Source organism: Lichenostomus cassidix, chromosome 1 (assembly GCF_008360975.1).
Source record: "Lichenostomus cassidix isolate B80296 chromosome 1, HeHo_3.0, whole genome shotgun sequence".
In the NCBI taxonomy this organism is placed as follows: domain Eukaryota; kingdom Metazoa; phylum Chordata; class Aves; order Passeriformes; family Meliphagidae; genus Lichenostomus; species Lichenostomus cassidix.
In genome coordinates this window covers 34,485,127-34,500,290 of record NC_139479.1, presented here as the reverse complement: position 1 = coordinate 34,500,290, position 15,164 = coordinate 34,485,127, and the positions used below count along the sequence as shown (strand labels likewise).

The following is a 15,164-nucleotide window of genomic DNA, read 5'->3' as shown; positions in this document are numbered from 1 at the left end:
AAGCCAGACTATGCAACCACATGGGTATTAATGCTGACACAGGGGAGAACTCACAAAGAGAGGAACTATAATAACATACAGGGGAATTAGCCATGCTGCCAGAACTGGCCAGTCAATACGATGCTGGATTTTCTTTGATCTCAAAGGAACTGGTTGGCTCATTCTCTGCATTAGCCAGGGCTCTCCCACTTCCATCCACGTGGTGGTTCTCCACTCGGTGCGCTGTAGCCAACAGTCTCACTGCCTGGGATTTACGAGCTTCCCCTCAGTTGCTGCTAAAGCTCTTCTGTTTGCCTTAGCAGTTACAGCTGCTGGATTTGCAGCATCTGCTTTAGAACAACTCTTCCTTACTCGACACTTGTTACCAGGGGAAGGCAGGGAAGCTCTCCTCTGCAGCAGGCAGGATAAAGTAAATGCCCTTGCCCAGTTTTTTGAAGGAAACCGACACCTGCAAATTACTCTGATAGGACGATATGAGCTGTGGTTTTGATAACCCTTCCTTGGAAGCAAAGATCAGAAAGCCTGAGGCAAAGAGGGAAGTGAGAAGAAAGCTCTGGCAGTGAGTGAGCATGGAGTAAGTAAAAGATTAGGGGGTTGTTTTGATTTTGGGTTGTTTGGGTTTCTTCGTTTTTCAGTTGGATTGCTTTGTTCTCTTGAAAAACCAAAAAAACCCAAAAGATCCCACCCTCCCGCCACCCCCCAGAAAAACCCCAAACTTTGCCTATGTTTTCCTTTGGAGACAACATTTCTTCCCTTCCTTTGAACAGTGCTGAGCCATCTTCTGGGTAAGGGGTGAATTTGCCATTAATTGATGCCAAGCCCTGGGACCCTGGGGCTCGAGGTGGGAGCATCCACTGAGAAAGATTCTCTGAGCTTTTGCCCCCCTTCCACCAGCACAGGCGCCTGTCTGTGGCTTCGAGGGCTGAAGGCTGAACTCTTAATTCAAATTCAAATTGTAGGTAACAGCTCTGGCCTGATGGCTTATCGGCTAAGCATGCATTTGAAACCAGCACAGAAACCGCTGAATCATCCCATGAAGGATCTTCACCCTGGAGGGGGCTTTGGGGGTATCCAAAGACCACCAGGATATACGGAGCATGTGTGGTGCACATGCTAATGATATTAATGACTTCCAAGAAATGATTTATATAACCACTCCTATCCTGAAGAATGTAATTAATATTCATGATTTTACCTATAACACTGTGTCTTTGGGGTACTGAGGTGTGTGTTTGGTGGAAACAATTCCCACACATCCGGTGCACCGAATAAAGCAAATACCCACTTCTCTGACTTGGTCTCTGAAGGGTCTCTGGGCTCGATTGGGGCGAATCACCACCAGAGCCAGCTCTTTCCCAGGCAGATTCCACTCCACTTCCCATGAGGCAGTGCTGGGAAGTAGTGCTGGAACAGAGAACTCTGCCCTGCAGAGCTATGCTCCCCTGGGGGAGGCAGCCTCCAGCCTCTGCTCCTATTCACTCCCGTCCTCCTCTGCCAAGCTCTCAGCCTCCACCTGCTGGTAGAGCTGGTCCAGCCGGTCATAAATAGTAAAAACAAAACATGATTGGGGTTGGAGTGTGTGATAGGGGGAATCAGCAGAGTACAATCATTAACAAGCTGTGCTTTCCTTCCCTTCTTAGTGTTTCAAACCGAACTCCAGTGTTTGAGGCTTATTATTATTATTTTTATCATTATTATTATTATTATCATTATTACTGTGACTTCATAGAGATGAACACAAAGCATGATCTATCTCTAGTTTGCTCCCCTGAGTTCACTGTTCCTCTAGCAGCTATGCCCCTAATTGCTGCTCTTTTAATGTCATTTCCCTTCTCTCGTTCTGTCTCTGATTCTCCAACACTGTGCACTGCTCTTGTCCTGGCTGTGAGGAAAGTTGTGTGCTCCTAGGTGAGTAGTTTGAAGCCTGAAGGCACAATTAGAACAGTCAGACCAGGGACTGCTAATCATAATGTAAAAATGCATTAGGTAATTTACAGCCTAGGGCCAGGCCATCCCCTACTGCTGCTGCTCTGAAGGCAGGGTGCTGCTGTGCAGCAGCCTGGCAGAACAGGATGGCAATAATAAGTTAAAAAATTTGGGTTACTTGCCATGAGAGTGTACTCACTGACAATGCACAAAGCTAAGTGGTAATATAATATAATCATGGTACCAGCTAGCAAGTATTGATATTTTCCAGGCCAGTAAAAACTGTATCCCCCTGGTGAGCACTGTTACAGCTGGTTCCCCCAGAGTGCAGAATGGAAAGTAAAGAAAAGAAAAAAAAAAAAAACAAAAAGGCTACTGATAATCTCTTGGACAATGACTGTGCTCACACAAGATGGGAGTTTTTAATTTCTTCTCTCTCTTTCCCCACTTGTTGCCTCCCCTCTCCTGAACATCTGTATAGCTAGAAGCTATGGAAGAAAGGGATCAACAGGGTGGAAGTGTATGTGGCATATGGTATGTTTGAATGTGCTTCTTCCAGAGCCATAAAGCAATAAGAAGTTACCATTTTTAATTGCATTTCAATATACTGTTTAATGAGTTGAAGCTGTTCTGTAGCATGCGTTTATACAAAGTGGAAAACAAGTGTTTATTTTCAGCCAAAAGCTCAGCAGAAAGACGCTTTTGTACATCACTTGTAAATATTTCTATATGTATAAGAATTATAATTCACTTATTTTTATATAAAAAAGTGTTGAAGAGTTTGGGGTTTTGCTCTGGTTTTACAGCAGTATGCAAATTATTTCTTTCAGTATCTGAAGTTAGACAAAGAAAGCAAGAAGGTTTTTACCCTGTTTATTACTGTTCTAATTTACTAGTAGAATGTACAAAAAACCCCTAGACAACTGAAACTTTGCTCCTGGATAGTTAAATCCCCAGAGCTACTGGTTAATTATTTACAATGGGGAGTTCACAGTCATGTTTACAGACAGTCCTGTGTGTTGGGTTTGCCTGTTAGAGATGATGGTTACTTATTCATTCAAAAACATGTTACTGTACATAAGATCTTTGCATGAAAATGGAAAATTCTAAATTTCCTAAATTTAAATGGGAGCTCTCTCAGTCTGCGATAGAGATTTGCTGTTGTCCCATATCATGCAAAATTACTACATATTGGGATAACTGTGTCCATCTGAAAATATCAATCTCGGAACAGGCTTTAAGGCTATTGATGAGCAATATTTACTATGCATAATTATGAAAATTCTGATATGTATGTGTAAAAATGTAAATTCGGGATCTTTTTGCAGCATGTATTTATTATAGCTGATGCAGGTGTGGGCCTGGTTGGCATCTTACAATCACAGTAGAGGAGATGGCTTCAAGTCCAAGTATCCTTGATTTGGAGAGGGGAGTTTGTTTAGGTTTTCCCACTTCCCTTCCAAATATAATTAAAACTACTTTACTTACTGGAGACAAAATACTCAAAAATGCCAGTGCGACAGTGGAACATAACCTGGATTTTCATAGAATTTATGGAACTTTCAAAGACCAATTGTTCTCAGGTCTTGGAAGTTTTCGATACATTTTGAAATCTATGACAATGATTCAAGATGAAAATTCCTGAGCCAAATGGATGACAGTGTTTCTTTGACTACAGTCACCAAGGCTGCGGTAGCCTATCTGGGTTTTTGAGATGGAAGAAGTGAAACCACTAAAACTCTATTCCCCTGCTTCCCTAAAAAAATTGTGGCTGGCAAATACAGTTTCCCATCAGTCTCCAACACTTATGAGTCATGTAAATAAAGAGTAATTTTTCTGTGTTTCAGGAGGTGTGTCATAACAACACTGACTTCATGTTTGTTCTGGACCACGTTTGGCCTCAGTGCAGCTATGGACTCTAAACCCAATATCCTTCTGTTCCTGGCTGATGATCTTGGAATCGGAGATATAGGTTGTTATGGGAACAATTCTATAAGGTAAAAGATCTCTCAGTACAATACATTTGACATGGAACCGCAATTCTGGGGAATTCAGCCTATTTAATAAAAAAATAGAAATGTTCTTAATCTCCTAATTGAAGACTCTAGTAACAGTGTATTTAAATACTTGTAGATATTCACATATTATTGGGGTCTAAATAAAGACTGTGCAGTGAAAGAAAAAGGTATGATATTTTCATTTTGTTTTTAAGTTCATTCTGGGAATCCCTCACCCCCACAATGTGCTAAGTCTCTAGCCACTTGTTTTTGTATTACAGTTACTATTTTCTCTCCTTCTCATGAATGAATTTCTTTGTTCCTTTTCATGCATAGTTAAGCCTTACACTATCCACCCAGTACTTTTCCAGAATTCCTGATACACTTGTTTGCTGCCTTCTCCAAAACACTCCAATCCAGAATTATGTGGACTGACCCACATGAGTTATTATATGATTGTGCCATAAAAACTAGTGATTCCATTCCTTCAAAACTAAAGAAGCAAAGTAGAAGTGAACATACATCAGGCACATCTCACAAGCCTCCACCTGTGTCCTCAAGTGGAGCACAGACATTTTGCTAGCATGCTGTGGGTGCATGTGTCTCACATGGCATTGGTGGGGCTGTGCAGAGATGTGGGAATGTGCTTATGAAACTCTGCTGATCTCCTCTGCTGGTGGTGAAGATGGGTGAGGCATCTTTCACTCTTTGTGGTGTTGGAGTTTGCTCACCTGGGAGAGCTGGGCATGCACACAAATATAACTGCATAAAGATATCAGCTTATTATGAAATAAAGAGCATGTTTTAAAAACATGGAACAAGGCAGTCTTGGTTTCAAGAGCTCCAGATGCCCTGGGAGATTCTCTGGCTCAGTGAACTCTAAAATTTAGGGTTCAAACGTTCTGGCAAATAGTTTTTAAACTAAACAGTTCCCACAATGCTTAAGGTTTTTTCTGCAGTGTTGGCAGGTATATTCTAAGACTGTGTCTCAAGAATGGATTCTCCAGTGGCTACAACTACTTAACCTGTTGTGTCAAACTTGTTACTATAGCAGTCTACCAGTCCTGGAGTAATAAAAAATATTTAGTTTTTTCTTTTTTTTTTTTTTTGAGGGACTGTTCAAAAGCTTTAGTTCTTGATGTTTTATTTTAACAATTTTCAGTTTACCTTGCTTCTGTTAAATTCAAAACTGTGTTTTAGGACCCCAAACATCGACCGCTTGGCAAGAGAAGGAGTGAAGCTTACTCAGCACATTGCTGCAGCTTCACTTTGCACTCCCAGCAGAGCAGCTTTCCTCACTGGCAGATACCCCATTCGATCAGGTTTGGCCCATTTTGAATTATATATTTCTGTGCATGCTTCTGAGGAAATACAATAGCCAATAAGTTTTGGAATAGGAGAACTGAGCTATTTGCTTGGCCTGAGACAGAAGATACACTGCTAGAGGCTCAAGCCTTCTATAAGGGACTTCTGACTAGGAAACAGTGCCTTACCAGCTGACAGAGCTTTAGCCTTACTTTACAGGATGCAGGAGACGCAAATGATGAAAATAAATAGGTATGGAGAAATGCCAACAGCAGTCATACCTGTCACTCCCATACTGCAGCACAGCCTGGGTTGCAAACCTCCGGAATTCCTCTTGATGGTCATGGATAGGAGTAACGGGTTAAAACAGGGCTCCCAAAAGAAATGAGCAAATTCATTGTGAACATAGTGCAGAATGTCACAAAATTCCCATGAAAATGGAGATTGGATCCATTCCCTGTCTTTTAAAGGTGCCTTATGGAGGACTTAATAAATGCATGTCTTGGCTTGAGACAATTTAAAGGGAACATTCTAAAATTAATTTTCCCCTTTTGTTTTAACTAATCCCTTTCCACCAATAAGAAGAAAGGGAATATAAGTAGCTATAAGTGAAAAATAACAGTTTACTAACAAAGAGAAATTTAAAGTGGTGGAGTCATGAAGGGGTGACTGCATGTAAGGAGACAAAGGAAAAATGGTGTCAGCTGTCCCCCTCTGTTGCCTCAGCTCTATGGAAAAAACAACAGGACCAGAAATAAGTAAGGTAAGAGACAGGACAGATGGCAAGAGAGAAGAAAAGAAAAAGCTAAGAGGAGCCTCTGCCTTGAGCAAGGACCATGAGGCCAAAGCAGATCTGTCTGAGAGACCCCTGACTTTTAAAAGGACCCCCTGGCTCTTTTTCTGGCTGCAGCACTGGGTCTTAAAGAGATGGCAATATTTTGGGGCAAAGATAGATATGGAATATGATATCATATGGGGTTACCCAGGACATCTCTCTCTAGGTGCTGTATAGCAAAATTAGATACTTATATTTAGAGCCAAGTGAAAATTCAGTGCATATATTTGGTCTCCTGCTCAACATGGTACAGCATCCCTCTGAGGTAGGAAAATGCAACTGTTATCTCCTGGTTTAGATGAAGAGCAGAGACTACCACAGTAGCTCAGAGATGCAGAGAATAAAACCTACACTACAATAACGCCATTGATTTATTAACAACTGAGTGGTAAAACTGGTGCCAAGCAATATTTATTTTGAAAAACAGCTCTTGACCACCTAAAGTATATAAAACACACTATTGATAATGTGATGTGACTACTTACAACATTTGCTTTATTTTATATTTTGTGAGGAACTGCTGGCTTCAGGTTGAGCTCCTCACACAATAACTGGCAGGAGCAGCCCAGCCTCTGCCAGCAGAAAGAAATGACCCACAGGAATGACTGGAGCTCTTTCTGTCAGGGATGGCATCCAGCAACAGATACCGAGCGCTACAGTGGAATGCTGGGTCAGGAGGGCTCCCTGCTAATGAAACAACATTTGCCAGGCTGCTACAGCAACAAGGCTACACCACTGGACTGATAGGTAAGGAAAAATATTTAACATGACCTCGAAGAATGAGCTAGTTATGTGAAGGGAATTTTGGGATTGTTTTTAGCCCAAAAACATCAGTTAGTCCAGGATACAAAGCCTCTCCAAAAGGCTGATAGGGGAAAACGCCCCTCCTATTTACAAAACTCATATACAATACAATCTAAAGGGTTTTAAGACAATGCTAATGGCTGTACAGGGTACTCAAAACAGGAAAATTTAAAAAGTGTGTCATGGTCATAATGGTGGGCATTTATTTTAATTGGTTTAAAATTTTTCTCAGAAGTTGGTCTACTGTGAGAGTTTTGCTAATGCAGAGACTGCTCCACACAAAATAAAGTCTTTAAGTATTTCATCTGCCTTTATGAGGCAAGAGGAAGAGAAACAGAAGAGGATAGTCAGAGAAAGGAATAAAGTTTGTACCACAAAGGACTTGATGAAGCATGAGCATCTCACAGATGAGGCACTATGTAATAGCTGTCTCCTCAGATGAAGCCAAAATGCAAAGGTTTCAGGGAAATGCTGCCCCACAACACCATCCTGTCTCTGACTTTGATCAAGCCTCAACAGTTTCAAGATCCATCCTTCTTTTGCCAATGTCTCTAAAATCAACTGGCAAAATTACTTTTCCCTTCCATTCAAGTTGATTGTGGCAGGCACTCCATGATGGATCCCTTCACATAAATGGGTAGGTAGGGTAAGCACTGTGTCCCTAAAATCAAGAGATTTGGGATCAGCTATGTCAAATGCATTGTTACTTCCAAGTGCTGGAAATGGGTTACTAACTGTAGTCTTTCTTATTTTCTTTCTTTTAATTAGTTGGCAATCACATAACTCAGCAAACCACAGGGCCTTTTGATCCAGTACGCTTTTGAAGCAGACAACAGCTTCTTTTTACATTTTGGGCAGGCATAGAGTAAGATTTTGGTTTACATCCTTTTCTCTTTTCATATGGAGAAACTTGTTTGAGAATTCATCTTGCTGAGTTTGGGGATCAAAATGTTTGTCAACATTGCCCAAAAATTTATTGGATCTTTCAGTTGTCTTCTCTACGCTGAAATGAAGTTTGTGAATTGAAAGTTTGGAAGGGAGCTTAATTAAGCCACTAGCAAGTTAAAGTACCTTAATTCTTTGATTGTCCCGGAATTGTAATGAAATTCCCTCCTTATGTGACCTCTGTCACCTCAGTAGGTGAGAATGTCACAAAGATGTGTTTATTCCCTGACCATTTGGGGAGCACCCATTATGGCAGGATGTTCACCTGGTCAGGCATTGGTTTCACTCAGCATCCTTGCTCATGAGGTCCATGCATCAACACTGTGAGGAAGAATGGACTCACTCACCTAATTCCCAAACAGACGCTGCCATTGTTACCTTGAGCTGCTTCTTTTGAGATGTTCACCATAATGTTCTAATTTCTTTCATGCTTTAAAACCTTCAGGAAAGTGGCATCAAGGTGTAAACTGTGAATCCTTCAACGATCACTGCCACCATCCTCTCAATCATGGATTTGACTACTTTTATGGAATGCCTTTAACACTTCGAAACAACTGCCAAAATAACAAATCTCTGGATCTGGATCCAGTCCTTCAAGCTAAGCTTTGGTTTTATGCTCAGATAATTTTCCTTGGTGTGCTCACACTCACTGCTGGTAAACTGACTGGTTTGATTCCCATTCACTGGAAGATAATTACCTGTTTCACTTTGGCTGGCAGCCTTTTCTTCATTTCTTGGTATTCCAGTTATGGCTTCGTGCAGTATTGGAACTGTATCCTGATGAGGAACCATGATATCACTGAGCAGCCCATGAGGTTAGAGAGGACTGCTTTCCTCATGCTGAAGGAAGCAATATCATTTATCAAAAGGTCTGTAGTCTTTTGTAAGGGAGCTGGGATGTGCTGGGCACTTGGAATAAGAGTGTTTCTCTCCAGTAACTATAACCGTATCATGCAAATCACTTTGAAACTCATATTCCAGTTCTCTATTAGAAACCCAATGTACTTAAAATTTAATTACAGTTGTCTCACATTGAAATCTACAGTAAATTCAGATGGATTTAAAAAAAATGATGCATGACCATCTAACCATGCCCTATAGTCTGTAATGAATATATTTATTCTAAGATTAGCTAGCTTGTTTAGACTTCTCTGCAAGACTCATTTGTGCTGTTAGTCATAAACCATACAAAACACCTAGAAAAATGTGTCAGGTGCACAAAGTTATTACATGCTAAAATATCAAAACACTTTAAATCTATTTTTATGGATTGAAAAGGAAGGCAAGTAAGGTTTTTCAGTTTCTAGATTCAGGTTCTGCTTGCACGGTTATCTATAATATTTTTGTGCAACAAATATCTTTCCATAAAACAGGGGAAATGACTATTCTTTTCTTATACTTTGTGAAAATAAACATAATGAAAATGATAAGTGGCCATCCTAAAAAAGCCACGTGAATATTAAACATGAGACTGCATCCAGTTGCATTTCATGAAAAAGTCAACGAAGTTGAGCATCTGATTCATTTAACCACTGTGCAAATGCTATGCCTAGTTACACAGTGGAAATTGAAAATAATCTGTCTGAAAAGGATTTTTCTTGCCTACATTTCATGCAAAAAGAAAACAGTTATCTGTTATCACTGAGGATGCACTAGAGATGTGTACAGTTGAGACCCAATGTCTCTCTCTGTGCATAGATGAATATTAAACCCTTCAAAATACCCTAAAAGCACACACAAAACAATTCTGTTTGTTCTTAAGAAACAGGCATGGACCATTCCTCCTCTTCGTTTCCTTCTTACATGTCCACACCCCCCTCTTTACCACTGCAAAATTTCTTGGGAAGAGCCGTCATGGTTTATATGGAGACAACGTAGAAGAAATGGACTGGATGGTGGGTAAGTGTCTTTCATGAAGGATATGTTGCAGACACATACACCTGTGTATTTTAAGGCAGGAAAACTAACAAGGCAAAAATACCTAGAGAAATTTAAGCTATTAAAAACTCCTTATAGGGCATTGTGAAAAATTATTATTGAAACATTTAAGTCTGGCTTGTACTTTCCAATTTTTTAACAGAAACCTTGTTATTTATCTTCTCAAATTTAAGGCAAAATTCTGGATTTGCTAGACAAAGAAGGTTTGAAAAATCATACATTCACATACTTTGCCTCTGATCATGGGGGGCACTTGGAGGCTCAGAATGGATCTGCCCAGCTAGGTGGTTGGAACGGTATTTATAAAGGTAGGAAAAACATTATAAATTTACATGCAGGTTGAAATCAGAAACAATTAATTTGCTTGGCTGAAGATGGAATGAATTGCATTTTTAGCTTGAAATATAAGTGACATACAGAGCTGTTTTAATCCTAGACACTTTTTCTTTCAGTAATGTGCAAGCATTATTACACATCACTTTGACAAAAGTGATGTCTAGCTTTACCAGTAAATTATCTTGTTTTCAAGTGAAAGGTGCTGAAAAAAAGTGACAGTTCACTATGTTGAATTACCCCTTCCTCTTCCCCTTCCCTCCCTCTTTCCCTAAAATACTATGTACTGATTTGCTTATTCCTTTTCCTCACTATGTTCCAGAAGTCATTGCTGCCCAGCTGATCAATACAGAACAGAGTAGGGCATGTTGTGTCATGACTTGTGGCAAAAATTTATTCCTTTTAAGTGTTTATATTCCACCAAATCCAGTGATTTACATAATATCTTTTTTTTTCCCCTCTGAGTTCCATATATTGAATCATTTTACTGCAGGAGGAAAAGGCATGGGAGGCTGGGAAGGAGGGATCCGTGTGCCAGGACTATTTATGTGGCCAGGAGTATTACCTGCAGGCACAGTTACTGATGAACCTACAAGTCTTATGGATATCTATCCCACAGTTGTTCATTTGGCTGAAGGAATATTGCCACATGACAGGTATGGAGATGTTTACTACTAGAGGGATTGATAGGAGAGCTAAATACTAAAAATTGACTGTATTTTATCACCCTTAGAGATTCCACAAACGCTCCTTTGCCTCAATCCTAGCCTGAGATTTTAAACTAGTGAGCAAACTCTCACAGATATGTCCACAGGCATGCATGTGGGCAGAGCAGCAGTTCATTCCAAAGACCAGGTGTCAGTTTCAAGCCCAGGTTCAGCCTCATTCTGGAAAGAATTGGTGGCTGAGGTTATTTTGGCACCAACTGACTTGACTTACAGGCCTTTACAAGGTATGTCCCAAGTCTGGTAAACCCCTACTTGCCCAAGGGATTTCTTTCAGTTCCATTGAAAGTTGCAAAATGTTAACAGTTATGAGATCAGTATTGATTTAATGAATAAATTAACTTTTTTTCTGCTAGACCAAGCTCTAAATATTGTGTATTGCTAGATGGAATGAATTGAGCCAGATATTATGAATTAAAAATGAACAAACAAACAACCTTCTAAACAACTGAAAAAAAATCTAGGTATGTAAGTACTGGCTTGGCAGTCTGCTGGCTGCTCTAAATCTATGAGCAAATTATTCTGTTAGCTGTCTCATGCACTGATGCAGCCAATGCAAAGGCTGTGCTACAAATGCAGTTCACTGTCAGGTTTGCCCCTGCCTGACTAGGTTTCTCTCCATTACATTAGGGTGATTGATGGGCGAAACTTGATGCCTTTACTGCAAGGAAGAGCTCAAAAGTCAGAGCATGAGTTTCTGTTTCACTATTGTGGGTCCTACTTGCACGCTGTGCGGTGGCACCAGAAGGACAGTAAGTACAAATGTTTGCTCCATGGCAACTGCAAAACATTAGTTTTTTCCTCTTGCTAATTGTCAATTTTCTTGCATGACTGGTGTTTTTCAGTACTGGTGTCTGAGATTCTTGAAATTGTTGTGCATGACATACCAGTGATTCTGTCTAGCAGATAAGTCTTATAGCAAAAAAATTTTTGTGGGTAACAAAGGACATTATAGGAAGAGTGGTGAGAATACAGACTCTTTACTAGTATGCTGGAAATTTAATGTGGTTTTCTCTCCATATTTCTAGTGAGTTCCATGTTCAAAGTCAGTAGTCTACACAGAAAATCTTATTTGTGATCGTGGGGGTACCAGGGTGTGTGAGAAGAGGTCTCCTTAATAAATAGCTCTACTACTATTGCTTCAAGGAATTTTCTGGTTTTCTCTATGGCCTTGTAGTTGTGCCATCAGTTTTCTTTCCTGACAGGTGGAGCTATTTGGAAGGCTCATTATGTGACCCCAGTCTTTCATCCACCTGGAGCAGGAGCTTGCTATGGAAAAAGAATTTGCCCATGCTTTGGGGAAGGTGTGACCCATCATGACCCTCCATTGCTGTTTGAGCTCTCACAGGACCCTTCTGAAGCCAAACCCCTCTCGGCTGACACAGAGCCCCTCTTTGACACTGTCATCAGGAAGGTTGGCAGAGCCATAGAGGAGCATCGCAGGACACTGACTGCAGTGCCACAGCAGCTCTCTGTGTCCAACGTGGTGTGGAAGCCTTGGCTGCAGCCGTGCTGTGGGACATTCCCGTTCTGTTGGTGTGATAAGGAGGGTGACAGCACACAAATTTTGTGACATGCATGTCTAATGGCATGTCCCATGACACTCAGTACTCTGCTGACAAGCAAGATAATAATTGCGTCTTTTCTTCTTCCGGGAAGCAAAGTGGATGAAAATAAAAAAAAGGAAAAACAATGTCAACCAGAAGTTTTTCTCTTTATTCTTGGCCACTAATCAAAGGTTTAAGGAAATCCTGGTTTTGCAGACTTGACTGTAAGAGAAAACTCTAGAGGTGTATGCCTAATATCTGACTGATTGATGCCTGCTCAAGGAAGACAGTTGGAAAATGCTGCAAAGCAGCAAGTGTACAGTGCTGAGCAGGCAGCAGTAAGAAATGCTAGGTTCACATAAAACTAAGTGTTTGTAGTTGTGCCTCTACAGTCACAAACCGTAGTTGTACTCTATTCAAACGTGGTAGTTTGAGTCATTACTGCTTACTGTACTGCTCTGTTATCTCTGCTGAGAGATGTTGAGCAACATCTGAGGTGGAGAAGATCTGACCTAGTAAGGGATTGTCCTTGACTTGTGAACTTGTGATCTGAAGCTTTATCTGGGTAAAAATAACCTATATCACAGACAATATGAAGTATAAAATATTAATGGGAAGTATAGCTCTGCAGCAGCTACAAAAGAGAGAGGAACATTTTGCCCTTCAAAAAGAGCTACTGCTGCATACTAATTTGGCAAAAGCAGTTTTATTGCATACAAGAAGCTAATAAAAATGTTTGAGTTAGTAGTTTGCACTATTTCAATGTCAGTTCCAAAAAACAAGGTTCATTTGAGAGTTATATTGGAGTAAAAAGTATTTGGTAGCAATATATATATTTTTACAAACTACAACTTATATAAAGGGATCATGTCAATGCTACTTAAAAAAACATAAAACAAACCCAAACCAACAAAACAAAAACCTGCAGTGGTGTGACCCTAGCCTGACTTTCTTAGGAAATATGACTGCACTGCATTTTGCAATGAAATTACACAGATTTTGGGACTTTGAACTATAGTAATGCCTGTATTTTTGAAGTAGTAGATTAATTTACTCGTTGTTGAATTTAGTAAATGGAAAAAGGTTGTTTTAGTTTGTTTGTTGTTTTGCTTCCCTTACCCCTTTAAATCTCCCTGCAAACAGTTTACCTGATCAGCCAGTTTAGTTGGTTAACACTTTTCTTCTTGTCTCTTAGGGAATTTTTTCCCCCACAGTCTGACATAGAAGCGATTTTATGAAATTTTGTAAGTGTTATTTCAATATTTATGTTCACTACTATAAGTTGCCTCAGCAAGCCTCTCAAAGGGAGAAGGAGCTTAACAAATGCCAGTGTTTGCTTTTAGTACTTAGACGTGTCAGAAAAGCAGGAAGAAAACAGCAGTATAAAACACACAGTGACTCAAAAAAATAAGTTTTTGCTGACAGAGACATTGCCTGTTTGCAGCAGGGAGTACATGGGAGCTTCCTGTGCTCAGGTGCAGTAAAAAACTGTTTAGCTGAAGAGGAGGAAATACTGCAGGGCTCAAATGCAGAGATAAAAATCATCTCCTTTCTGCTTTGGTGTTACGTACTCACATTTTTTGGGGGGGTTAGAAAAAGTTTAAAATTTAATTCTGCTGAAGACAATAAGTAATCACAGCTGTTACCTTTATAGTCTGTCACTAACACAGTGGTGAGAATCAGAATGCAAGGTCTTTGCCTCAAGATAAATTTTTGCTAGCAGGAAAAAATGTGAAACTGTGTGATTGCTTTTTTTTTTTTTTTTTTTGAGTCAGTGTGGCCAGGCAGTAGGGTTTGTTTCAGTTTGCATTTCTAAGTCATGGCAGCAGCAGCATGGGCCCACCTTCATTAGTGAGCACATAGTGAGAAAGTCATAAATAGTTAAATAGAAGTTCAATCATAATTTGGATGAAAGCTAGTGAAAGTTAATACTTACGTTTTTGGCAGTTTTCAAAGATCTGCCTTTCCCCAAGCATGATATAATTTTTGAGAAATATAATTTTTTCAATAAAAATCTTTGCACCAGAAGCATCACAAGCTGTTAAGCAGTCATACATAATAAGTATTGTGGTCAAATATATATGAATAAAAGTAGCCCAATGTCACAACATAAAAATAACTGAGTATAGTCATATGTGCAAGGAGGTAAAAAAGAAAAACAACTGTCTCCAACCCTGGTTATCCCTGCCACTGGATTATATTAATCTGGTAGTTTTAGTTGCTTCGTCTTTCCACCTCACCGACTCCTACTGACTTCTCTAGAACACAGTCTTAAATTCAGTAGCTGCTGTATTCAAGTAATACAGAGAACCAAAATGTCAGCAAATAAATAGGGCACCTCCAAGTCATTGCTCAAGACATTCTGAATTGTAAAATGTATTACACCAGATCTGAGATCTGAAAGAAGGGGATGAATAGTGAACATTACAAATAAACACATCTTCAGCACAGGTGTGCTTACCTTTCTAGAAAATGCAACAAAATAGACAACATGACAGAAGAAAAGGAGGAGGATGTGTGAGTCCTTTTATCTCATCTGGAAGGCTGGAAAAGCTGTGTGGGAGAAACAAAACCATTTGTAGCATCTCCTGTTATTTTTTATAGCATCTCTTCTGAAGCACTGAAATAGAGCAGTGACAGACTTTATATACATTTTCACAGAATGAACTGGATAGGGAATCTAGAAAAGGGGGTAGCCATTTTGTGGCAGCATTTCAAGAATAAGGACTTTGTACTCTGCCTGGAATTCATATAAAAGCTGCATAGCTGTTCCTGTTTGATGGCTGTTCCAGTTTGCTGGTTGTTGTTG

At 39.9% G+C, this 15,164-nt stretch overlaps 1 protein-coding gene across 3 annotated transcripts; it reads left to right on the top strand.

The window, feature by feature from the left end:
• The first annotated feature begins 17 nt into the window (after nt 1-17).
• On the top strand, nt 18-12,507 carry LOC146444520 (arylsulfatase D-like). 3 transcript variants are annotated; one of them, XM_085056469.1, is made up of 10 exons: nt 18-574; nt 3,774-3,923; nt 5,124-5,245; nt 6,688-6,810; nt 8,258-8,681; nt 9,575-9,711; nt 9,924-10,058; nt 10,577-10,739; nt 11,439-11,560; nt 11,986-12,271. In XM_085056469.1, exons 1-10 carry the CDS (start codon nt 570-572, stop codon nt 12,126-12,128), a joined length of 1,524 nt encoding a protein of 507 aa, XP_084912595.1. In that variant the 5' UTR covers nt 18-569; the 3' UTR covers nt 12,129-12,271. The 3 variants fall into 3 exon arrangements, with proteins under 3 accessions (XP_084912595.1, XP_084912591.1, XP_084912583.1); XM_085056465.1 differs by having other exon boundaries at nt 22-574; nt 9,581-9,711; nt 12,014-12,507; XM_085056457.1 differs by having other exon boundaries at nt 23-574; nt 12,014-12,507.
• Nucleotides 12,508-15,164: the final 2,657 nt, after the last annotated feature.

What these genes read in the sequence shown, in the direction of transcription:
- LOC146444520 (XM_085056457.1), top strand. An exon ending in CAGATACCCCATTCGATCAG is followed by an intron (nt 5,246 to 6,687) that starts GTTTGGCCCATT and finishes TCTTTCTGTCAG; the next exon opens with GGATGGCATCCAGCAACAGA. An exon ending in GCAATATCATTTATCAAAAG is followed by an intron (nt 8,682 to 9,574) that starts GTCTGTAGTCTT and finishes TTTGTTCTTAAG; the next exon opens with AAACAGGCATGGACCATTCC.